The sequence below is a fragment of the Daktulosphaira vitifoliae genome, unplaced genomic scaffold, assembly GCF_025091365.1.
Source record: "Daktulosphaira vitifoliae isolate Bord-2020 unplaced genomic scaffold, ASM2509136v1 Scaffold_1, whole genome shotgun sequence".
Classification (NCBI taxonomy): Eukaryota; Metazoa; Arthropoda; class Insecta; order Hemiptera; family Phylloxeridae; genus Daktulosphaira; species Daktulosphaira vitifoliae.
Window position 1 is genome coordinate 28,576,684 of NW_026099572.1, and position 12,389 is coordinate 28,589,072.

Genomic DNA, 12,389 nt, shown 5'->3' on the forward strand with positions numbered 1-12,389 from the left:
GGATCAAAAGTTATTTAAGTTGTCAGTGAGTGGTGTGGGCCACCCTGTATATACACGCTTCAAAAAATACATGATTAGATTGCATTGTGTTCTATTACTTATTGAAGCGCCACAACCTGGCTGGACAGAGTACTAACATAATAATATCGTAGTCAAAGTTTCAATTAATTTTAAGCGTTCTACAAAGTCTCTCCACTTTTCGACTAGCCAGTCTAATCTCAGCCGTTTTTCCGAAAGGGAATACATAAATAACATAACTTATTGTGCATAAATTCTATAGTACAGTCGTATCTAACCTAGGCCATCCTTCAGGTGATTGAAAAAAAGTAGGCCACATATCATAATGGTCTTTGCATAAAGATAACAATATTGTTTGATATCTCATGTTGGCATAGCCAGCTACGAAGTACAAATTATATTGGAGTCGAAATATTATACTAACTCACCAAATATTTATTTGGCCAGTGTCTCTCTCTATTTTCCGACTAGCCAGTCTGGTCTCAGCCGTTTTCCCGAAAGGTCATAGCGTGGGCAATCGGAGTGTAGGATACTAGTATGATCTATTGTGCAAAGAACTTAAATTGAGCTCGCATCTACCCTAGATCATTCTGTGGATGACTGAAAAGACGTAGACCGCTTGAAAATGGTTTTCTTGCACACGACAGTAATGTTGTTTATTAGTTTTATAAATTATTAAAATTATAAATGCGTTAGTATAAAACATTACTTACGAGGTCAAATAATACACCATATAAATATACAAAAAGGGTTTACATAATATACCAAAGAATAAATTTAATTTTCACCTTGAATAGATTTAATATAGAATTGTATTAGGGAAATAGTTATACGCGAGTTGATATAGATCGTGTAACTTCAAGTGCGTCTACCAACGCATATACATACATATCGACAAAAATGACTTCTACTACATGATTCATCTCAACAGAATATTTGCCTTATCAGGATATATAATAATACCTTAAATAAATAATAAGACTAATAATAATATATATATATAATAATACCTTCATCATAGAATATTCAGTAATAAACAATTAGAGTGATGTAGGTTGCTGAAAGCAAATCAAGTAAAATAATTCTATTAAGAAGTACGATAAACATGATTTACATAAATTCGTGTATACCTTTTGTACAGGGGCTAAATAGTAATTTTTCTTCAATGTATCTGACGTATTCATAAAGACATACACACCCCGAGATCCCTTTCTATTTCTTTTTATTATAGTCACTGCCCAATACATCTAGCTACTCTTACTCTCTTTATACCAAACAACCATAACAGCCAATATTTTACTTTCCCATTATACTACCCGCTACCCTTTCTTTTCCCGCCAATTTATGTCTCTTTGCATATTAACAGCGTCCGCGTTCCTGTCCTTTCTTATTTCTTTTTGTTTATTACAACACACAAAGGAAGTGATGTTAATTTATACAGAGTTATTTTTTAAACGCTAGTCACCCGATTTTTCTTAAATAACAAGTTTTTTGTGATTTTTTTTTTAGTTTATATTAATTACATTTATATCTCCATTTAAAATCCATAAAATATCGGATATAACCCAACCTTTAATACTCAATAGAACTTTCTTATGTCTTTAAAAAAATATATACATTTATAGCCTTTTGGTTTTTGTTAAAGGATTCAAAACAATATGTTTAATGTTATTATAGCTTTTAAAATAACACGTTAGAGTGATTTAAGTAGTGAGCCCTAATAATAATAATATAAAAATATTTATATGAACGATTATTTACTGAGAACGGAAATTGGTTATTGTGTACTTTATTATCATTCAGACTCACTCAGATTAATTACTACGTCGAGTATTTCTCCAAGATGGTCTGATCTATCGTTAAATTATTTAATTTTTTTCTTATTCAAAATATGTTGGGGTATTGAAAGTTACCAACACTTGAAATTTTGGACATATCTGTTAAGAATACAATGAAACATTTACAATTAAGGAAATATTAATCCACTTCTAAATAAATGAAAAGAATCATTGAAATGGAAATTTATCTGATTGGGTAGATTTTTAATTTTACTATAAAGCACATAAAAATTCTACCACTTTTGTGCACTCCTCTTACTATACCATAAAAATTATATTTTTTCACAATTAACACAAAAAAAAATATTATAAAACTTGCTATAGAAAAATTAAATTAATATTAAGTCTTTTCTCAATTAAATGGTATAAAAATAATTATAGGTTCCCATTTAATTTTCAAAATTTATTCTAAAAACTACTCTTGAAAACTTGTTTTTACTATAAAAGAATAGGTATTTAAGGTTCAAAAAAATAAATTTTATTTTATTCAGTATATTTTTTATTTTTGAAAGCATATGATAACGTTGTACAATTTTTGAGCTAGCTGCATTGCTATTAAGGTAATGACCATCAAATTTTGCTAAAATAACTTTAATCATGTTGAGTATAAAATGCTTCAATACAAAAAGAAATAATTTTATTTCAATTTCACTTTCTTTTCTTTTTTGGCAAAACAATATGAGTGTTATTCAAAATTATTTATAGCTTAAAAATATTATTTCGATATTCGAAATTTATTTAGACAATGTATTCATTTTATATGAAAACTAAATTTTAATTTGGTTTTTTTTAACAAAAACTCGTACATAAATACTATACAATATTACAGGTAATCAAAATTTGGGGGCGTTGAGCAACAATTTTTAAACTATTGATTAAGTCTTATATAAACAATCCGAAGTATACCAAGGGTACATTTCGGTAAAAATATAAATTAAAACTTTAAATTAGACATCGTTCGATTCAAACAGACATGTTCCCCTTGCAATTCACGGAGGTCCAATTCGTACAATTATTCAGTCATTTTGAACAAAAGCAATCAAATAATAACAATAGTGATAAGGATTCAATTAAATAATAAAATAAATAATATGTTATACATTTTTTTGTATAAAATAATTAAGCATTCATGTTATTGATATTGGCCGCGTTATAAGGAAACTGACTGGGTGCGTGGCCATTGACTGATGATGATGACGATGATGAATGATGTTCTACGGACATTACCGAACCGACAGATTCACTTCCAGCCATCACTTCATCATCTCCTCCGTTAGCGTTCTCTTGGGCATTTCTTCGTGTTGAATAAGAACCTTCATAAATGGGAATCGATTTTTGTACTTCTACGTTGTCAGTGGAAGACTTCTTGTCAGCTTCGTCTGGAAGCGACTTGCCTTGTTGGTGACCACTTTCTATGTTGTTATTTGCGGCAGATTCAGCAATTTGTGCTAGAACACCAGCAGCTTGTTCATTGCCTACCGCAGAATAATATTGGTCTTTGATACTTTCGAAAGTCTGTTGGTTTTGTGCAACTTCTTCGCCTTTGGAGTCTTGAACAACTGATGGGTTTCTAGGTTCGTAACCTTTATCTTCTTGAGCTTGGATTTGCTCTTGTTGTTGCTGTTGTTGTTGCTGTTGCTGTTCTTGATATTGTTCTATTTGTCCGAGATACTGCTCCTGTGTTTGTTGTTGATTATTGTATGCGATACCAGCTTGTTGTTCGAGGCTTGTGTATGGTTGCTGTACTTGATATTGCTGAAGTTCTACCGCAGGTAATTGCTGGAAGTGCATTTGAACTGGTTGAAGCGTCTGGTATTGGATTGGTACAGCATTTTGAGCGTATTGAACGGTTGGTTGTTGATATAGCAATTGACTTTGTAAGTCTAGTTGTTGTTGAGGTACAGCGTATACTACTTGTTGAGGAGCTGCATATGTTTCTTGTTGCTGTAAAACGGTATTTGGATTTCCATTCAATAAGGTGTAAAGTTCTTGGGGTGATAAAGCGTTGGATTGTTCAGCTGTCAAATGATGTTGTTTTTCTAAATGTTGTAAAAGTGCAACGTCTAAAGGCACTTTAGTTGATGGAATAGAATTTGGATCGGTAGTTGGAGGTATTTTTTGTGGTGGAACAGTATCTGGATCTGGAGCAAAGTATGATTGTTGGTTGGGTTTGTATGAGCTGGGATCTTCTGTTACCTAAAATTTTATAAAAATAAATTATAAAAATTATTTTTAATTATTTACCCAGACTAAAAATTATCAAAAAACTAAAAACAGTTTCTCTTATAATATTAGTAAAAGTATAACATCAAAAAAAGTACTGTAAGATTTATAAAATAAAAAATTTTAACTGTTCTAAAAATACATGTAATTTTCCATTATTATACCTTTTAAATAATTCTGTTGTTGTTGTGAAATTGAGATTATTTGTTCAGTTCTATTTTTTTATTGTCTTTAATGCAAAGTCGGATTAAGAAGAAAAAAATCCTTTAAAAAAACGTTAAAATATATTATAACGTTTTTTTTATTGGCTTTAACGTCATAACATATAAACGTTGTATGATATTTTATGTTATAATGTTATTAGATTATTTTTGTTAAACGTTTTAATGTTATATAGAGTGTTATATTAGCCATTAAATTTCTTTTTAATTATTAATTATGTTAAGAAAATTATTTTTGTAATTGTTTAACTTCTACATTTCTTGATTTATAATTAAGTATATTTTTATTCATACCTTTTACAATTTTTTTATAATATTGGTATATTTTATAAATATAGGATTTTAAAAAACCCGATACCGATAAATCCTTATCGTATATACGAAGCGCTTTTTTAAAGACTAGTCAATTTTCTAAAATATTCAGTTTTTTGAAAATAATTTTTTCGGTTTTTGTTAATCACATATGTATTTCCATTTATCTACTATCAAATAGTCTTTAGGCTTATACCTTATATCTTATATAAGTGTCAAATTAATTTTTTAATACTAACATACATATTTGATTAGCTTTTAAAATAAAGAATGATTGAATTAAGAAAATGTCTGGTTGATAACAACTTTTGACCCATTATTTTGGAAATATTAACAATTTCAAAAAATAGAATGTTGGTGTGATACATATTATATTATTTTTATCATTACACAATGCTCTGTCGCGGTCTTCTTCCCATTTTAAATTTATGTATTATTTCAAAAATAGTTATCAACCAGATATTTTAATAATTAAATCACTTTTTATTTTATAAGCTAATTAAATATGTATGTTGTCATTAAAAAAAAAACGACTCCCTTATAAGGTATAATCAATGAATTAAAAAAAATAATTATTAATAAATAAATCAAGAAATATACAAAATTATTAAATATAATTTTTAGCATCGATACGAAGCTGAAAAGGTATTGGTTCCACCATGATGTATTTTTTTTTTTTTTTGTGACTGTTACCATTTTTTCTCAGCTCTCATCAAACTGATTCCTTTTAACGATACGGCAAAAGATCACAAATTGTATCTATATTTTTTTTACTTAAAACTTCCATAACTTTTTCGAAAATGAACAAATCAATATAATTTTTTTTTGTAAATGCTTGATGTCTTTATCTATCATTTGGTATATTTTTTTTTATAAATTTGACCCTTTACCTGCCCACAGGGGGGGATTTAAAATGACAACTTTTTCAACTTAACTTTTAAAAGTGTTCCGGAAAGTCTGACACTTTTATATATATATCTTATTTTATATTTTACATTTTTTAATTTAAAATGCTATAACTTTTTAAAAAATGTACCAATACAATTTTTTCATGAGAAGTAGTATTTATATACATCTTTCATTCGACATACTTTTTTTTTAAATCAGACAATTTCCCTATATACGGGGGGGTTCAAATCTGAAAAATGCATATAGAAAGTAGAACTTTTTCAACTTAACTTTTAAAAGTGTTCCGAAAAGTCTGACACTTTTATATGTATCTTAAATTAAAGCTAATGCAATGTACTTTATTATGGAAAAAAAAAACGTCGGACTTTATTTTGTCTTCATGGTGAAAATGGCAACCGATTGCAATTTTTTTGTGAAAATACAATGATATAATGCTGTAACTTATTAAAAAGTGTATGGATCAAAACAATTTTTTTATAAGAAATAATATTTATATCCCTTTTTAATACGACATACTTTATCTTAAACGGTATATTAATAAGGAAATAGCAGATCATGTAGCTTTTGGAATAATCCTCCAATTTTTTAAAATTAAACACTATCTAAAGATTTGCATCGAAGCTTTTTTTTTGTTAGTGATTTTAATCACTGTCAGATATCATTATACTTTATCCAACTAAACCGCGTCACCACTGTGCCGTCACCACCTTGCCGCGACCACTCTGTGCTGGATATTTTAATATAATTATTATTTTAAGAAAAATCGAGTATGTAATATTAAAAAAAGTCACTTTTATTTTTACGTTTAACGTTTGAAGGGATTTCGAAAAATAATTCACTGCCGTAAACAATTTAATAAGATTAAATGATTATATATTATTTTTTTTTACAAAAAAAATCTATTAATTATATTACTCGGATAGAATTAATTTTTGTTTCAATAAGAATTACTATAGGTAATGTTATAGTTAACGATATTTTGTAAATACTATTATTACATATCATTAGTTTTTCATTTATATTTATTACGTTTTGTGGAAAATCTTCGTTTTAAACTTTATTTTAAAAATTTCCCTGTCCTGTTTAACTGTAATTATACTCAATTTCATTTTAATATATTATTATTTTCTTACTTGAATTTAATTACTAGTACTCTTTCATAAAATCTTATGAATTACCCATGTATTATTTTCATTTAATTAATAGAATTTTCAAAATCTGATTAGAATCTACGAAAAATTGAGTTCGATCATTTAGTTCTGATTGTATTAACTAAAATAATTGTATTCTGTAAAAGTAATTGTTTTTAGATTTAACGACCTTGAGTTTTAAAATAAATTATTACTAGAACCCCATGTTACTTTTGTTCTGTAGATTTATATATGTTATAAAATACATATTGGATAATACTTCCAAATTAATAAGGAATCTATCTAAAAGAGTAAAAATATATTCAATAAATGCAATTTAATATGATGTTGCAAGGTCTTTATATTATTTTTTGTGTCTTTTAGTTTTGTTATATATAGTAATATGTATTGAGTGATTGTTTGATGAGCTAATATTTAATCCGTTTAGGTTTCTATCATTCTTTTGATAAAATATAATTTATTTATCAATCAATCTTTCCTTTCTCCAGAACAATAATATATAACGTTTATATTATACATATAATGACAAATACTGACATCAGTGACCAGTCTACTACCGTAATTTTAGTATGTTGTATTATGATGTTACACGCTACCGTTTCCGTTTCAACTTGTCATCATTATTGGACTCATTTCTATACGGGTGTTATAAAAGCCCAAGAGAAAGTAAAAATGTTTTCAATGAGTAATACAAGTTTTTTTCCCAAATAAAAAACTATGATATTACTTGACTATATAAAAGTTCAAGTAAATCGGTACCAAGCCTTTTATTATGTGTATTTATTTTTAATTATTACATTGATTTTTTATTAGTTATCTCGTCATGGTTAGGTTGCAAGTGTTAATATTACCTGATAGCTTTGTTTGTTGTCATCAATGATAGAATTATCTAAAGGTTGAAGGTATTGAACTTTTTGTGGGTGTTGTGCTTTGTACAATTGTTCTTCAAAATCTGCGGGTTTGTCTGCTGGATTTAAATTAGGTGCTGGTATGGTTTTAATTGGACCATTTTCACTGTCACTGTTAATTATGTATGATCCTCTGTGTGGCCTTTCGGATATTGATGCAGGGGGAAGTGGGGCAGGAGCAGAATGAACTGCAGAAGCAGAATGTATTGCAGGTACAGAATATGGGGCTGAGGCGGCATTAACAGATGATGAAGAAGCAGTAAGTGCTACGGGAAATCGCTGTTGAAATTCTAAAATAGAAGAGGTTGGTTTGGGTCCATAATTATTAACTATTTTAGTACTGGGTCTTGGTGGGTATCTTTGAGGGCCTTCGGGAGCTTGGTACAGAGGTTTGGATTGAAATTGAGGTCCTAGCCGGAAATTTGGGGGAAAAGATGGTAATTTGTTTAATGCTGGGTATAATGATTTGTTTGGTGGTGGAGGGTATTTGCTAAAATGACTTTGTGATGGAGGTCCTGGTCGGAATCCTGGAGGTAATGAGTGTGGGTTAAATTTTGAATAGAATTCATTTTTTCCAAAAGGACCACCCGGATATTTGGCTGGAATTGGACTTCCGCCTGTTGATGGTCTGTACTTGTAAGATGAAGGTGGACCATAACTAAGAGGAGGTTGCACGCTCAAAGTTAAGTTAATAGTTACTACTAGAACTAGAATTTTAGCAAAATTCTCCATCTGAAAATAAAAATCAACAATATGAGAATATAGAGTTCAAAAGTATTTGACAGTACTTTAAAACAAGATTTGTCACACATTATAGTTTTGTACATGTTAAGTATGAGCAAGTTTATCTTGTAACTCAAAGAAAGCTATAACCAGTTCAAACAGTTTTCATATTGGCTTTAAAGTGAAAGTCAATAAGGCGGTCGTGGATAAAATGATTGACGATTAAAGAACTCGATCGGAAAAGTATAACCTAGGTTTTTTTTATAGTGGGCATATCATATCGGTCATTTGACCAGAGGATGTTTTACAGTGAAATTGCATAGTCTGTGCGAAATACGACGATATAGTGTTTCGGGTGCGACCGGAAAGAAAGTGGTTTAATATAATTACTACTGCAGGACGTTTGGTTTTAGATGTTCATTTTATCCGGTTTATCTAGACGACACACACACACAAGAAAGTCGTTAAACTGCTTTCGCTTACTAATCAGATCTGCTGAGCCGTAGGTCGACATGAAAAAATGTAAAAATTATTATTATCAAAATAACATCCATCGATGATTTTGGAGACTACAATTAATTATAATTTGCACTAAATGGTGTTACAAAACTTGAATTTTGTGTTTGATACATGTTTGTTACTTGGAATTAATAGTACCGCATAGTAATACCATAAATTGGACATATTACTTTGATCGACATAACATATCAGATGATATATTTAATGGCATGTTGAATCATTTTGGTCAATAGAAGATTATTATATGATTGAAACACTCGCTTCAAAAATTTTGTTGTTATGACAGGTCCCATACTAATATATTTACAATATCTTTAACAATTGCACAATTTAGACACAAATGGTTGTAGTTTATTTTCCAAAGAAAAATTTTCTATTACGCAGCTGGATATGACTTAATATTTTTCTATATGTTTATGGCGACGACTTGTTATTTTGAGAATAATTAGAAACTTGCTCGTGAAATTTGAAAAATGTCAAAGTAATATTTATTTTCAGCTAGATGAACTCAAAATGATTCTAAAATGTTTGACATATTGCAATATAGTTTTACAATGATTTCTGTAAAGTATATAATACATTATACTGGTTTGAAAGTGTGTTGTTAAGAAATATTGGATAAATAATTTTTTATCTAGTGTCTGTTTGGGCATTATATGTTTAAAATTTTAATTGTGCCATTGCATTACACATAAAATCGTGAAAATAAGTAATCAAATTATGGATTTAGTTATATATCATAAAATCTTCTTTACGTTAGATCCTAATTTTAATCTAAATTTTTTTATTGTAATGATATAAATTGAATTAGTCACCAATTTTCAACAAAGTAAACGAAAAAATAAAAATTATGTTGGTACCATTGAATAACATTATAGATCATTTTTTAAAATTGAACAAAGTCCATTGAGTTAGTTTCGCATATTTTCTACTTAACTTTCAAAATTTGAAACGTATATTTAAACAAATTTTTGCTTAATACGTTAAGAATAGTTGTATCAATATTATAATAAACATTATAATAAGTGTTCCTAAACAGTATTAATATTCTAAAATTAAAAATAAATATTCATATTGAATGCTATTTGTAGTAATTTATAAAAATAATAGATATGTGTGTGAATGTATGTTTCTGTTTATAATTCCTATATTCTACTAAAAACACACATACTGACAAAATATAAACAACAATAATTAGTATTCGGGAGTCATAAGGCCATTCAACTTTTGAAAAAGAATTCATATAGACACTAAGATAGGTGCTTTATTCGGGAACAAAAATTAGAAAGTGGGTGCATGCCATATAATTTTGAATACATCATATAAAGAACAACCCATAAACGACGGAACCAAACAGATATTTAACTGTTGATTAAACACTTTTATGTTACGCTTTAAGTCGTTGTATATAATTCTTTGATTAGTATTCGCTTTTCCTAAAATTATTGTTATTTTTTAAGACTAATATAGTATATTTTAAAAATGAATAATAATACTATCTGATGGATATTATCATTAAAATAACAAAAACACTCACACATACTACGGAGACTTAAACTAAATTATCTTGTACTAAATCTTTTCTCTAACATATGTAAATATATATTTAATCTATTTTATTTTAAGTACGATAAACTAAAATAAAACATCTAATTTAACTAATGTGCATCAGATGCACTCTCATTAACTTGTTAAACACCACGTTCTCATTTAATATTGTTGAACCCGGAAATATGTACGGAAAACTAGGTGAAATGTCCGAACAAATTGTCACCAAGAAGTTGACTAGGCATTACTAAAGCCGTAAAGGATGTACAGTTAGAATATTTAACTGAATCTTTATGCAATGATATTTGAAATTCAGTCAGTGTATAAGCCTCGTCCTCAATATTACTGTTCATTAGTGCACAGATAAATTTACTATATTAAATTATTTTTACTTTCCAGACCAGCACACATCAGAACTCGCGTCGATATGATGCATTAATTTCACTTAATTTCAATTGTTCTCATTTGTTATTTTTCTAATTAAAACTATTAGCGAACTATACATTAGAGAATTATTTAAGGCATTCTTGTCTGTTTTAAACTAGCTTTGAGTTGAAAAAAATGATAAATAATTTAATATTTTTTAATACTATTAATTTACTTACATTTGTGTTTTGATTACGAATCCTTAACTTTTTTTAACGATAACACTTCACTCGCGCACAATGGCTTGTAATATTCGACAACCGTATAAACACGCACTAAACGTCGAAAATGACTTCTACTACTTATCAAACCGATCAAGTACTGAACTTGAAAACTTAGCAGAAGACTACAGTGTACTGTAGTCGGCTGGATATAGGAAACAGCCAGAGGATGGCACACGTCCGGCATATAACCAAGGTCACGTCGGACACGAATGATATTCGGGTCATCGTCTAACTAATATTTATAAGTTCCCGTCCGCTCTCTTTCCATTTCTCCCCCTTTCTTCGGACCACTATACCGGCAAACTCAATCAGATCCCGTCACAAGGTAGCTCGATGCAATCGATTGACTGGCGGGGAATACGAAATCTTCTAGTTGCCACCATTGACCATCATGATATGTGAATTGCGCAGATGATACGACCGGATTGTCACATATTTTAACAACTTTCGTTGTCATATATCTCAACTATTTTTAATGATTATCATGTTGTTATTTGACTTTCCAACGTCAAGGTCGGTCTATCACCATAGTTGAATGTGTTAATACTTCTCTGTTTCATCGTTGACTATCTTCATTATTTCCAAACACTTAAATCATAATTTGATTCTTTTTTAGTAAATGGATTAAAATTTTAATTTGATAAAACGTTGAGTTTTCAAATAAATACAGTAATTAATTTTAAAAAAAAATCATTTTTTGTTAAATATAATGTTGAACTCTCTTAATGTAACTCCTAAATTTTTTTATTTAACATTTTCACAAGGTTGTTTATTTTATGAAATAAATCTATTTTAATGGCATTCACACTCATAGAATGGAAATCTATCAGTTTAAATTTTCTGAGTCTATCGAGACCTAATTTGCTTTTAATATTGACATTTGAGATTATTATTAGTTTTACTACTGTTGCCGTCAAACTTATAGTTCGAAAGTGATAATCGAAGTGGTCAAATCAATTGTAAAAATATTGCGTGAAAGCATTAGAATCATCTACTAGATAATACGTTACTGATGGAAAAAATAATCATAATTTTAAAGGTTATTAGCGAGAGTTCCGTAATATGCAAAGAAATTTAAATTTTAGTTAGTATAAAATTTCGGAATTTCGGACTGGGTTTAGTTAAGGTGACATTATATGTCACATAACATATTCAACATATATGTTGAATCCGTTAGAAAATTATTAATGACCAAGTTTCTAAATATGCAGAAAGTGAGAGTCAAAGTTGTGTCTTTTTTTTAATGATAGTCTCGTTAAATGTCGTGGCATTTAGATTGGAAAATCAATAATATTCGCCAACGAGAAGTCGATTGAACAATTTTATCGTTTCTCATGCGAATTTTGATTTTAGTATTACGTAATCTGAT

General features: G+C 28.7%; 1 protein-coding gene across 1 annotated transcript; it reads right to left on the reverse strand.

The window, feature by feature from the left end:
• Positions 1–2,569: 2,569 nt before the first annotated feature.
• On the reverse strand, positions 2,570–11,245 carry LOC126901885 (probable serine/threonine-protein kinase yakA). Its single transcript, XM_050678838.1, has 3 exons — positions 10,976–11,245; positions 7,524–8,312; positions 2,570–4,052 (listed from the first exon to the last, which is right to left on the reverse strand). The coding sequence occupies exons 2-3, from the start codon at positions 8,310–8,312 to the stop codon at positions 2,976–2,978; spliced, it is 1,866 nt and encodes a 621-aa protein (XP_050534795.1). The 5' UTR covers positions 10,976–11,245; the 3' UTR covers positions 2,570–2,975.
• Positions 11,246–12,389: the final 1,144 nt, after the last annotated feature.

Excerpts from the sequence above, each read along its gene's own strand:
- LOC126901885 (XM_050678838.1), bottom strand. The coding sequence starts at position 8,312 with ATGGAGAATTTTGCTAAAATTCTAGTTCTAGTAGTAACTATTAACTTA. Across the intron at positions 4,053-7,523 it reads ACAACAAACAAAGCTATCAG|GTAACAGAAGATCCCAGCTC; the intron begins GTAATATTAACA and ends ATAAAATTTTAG.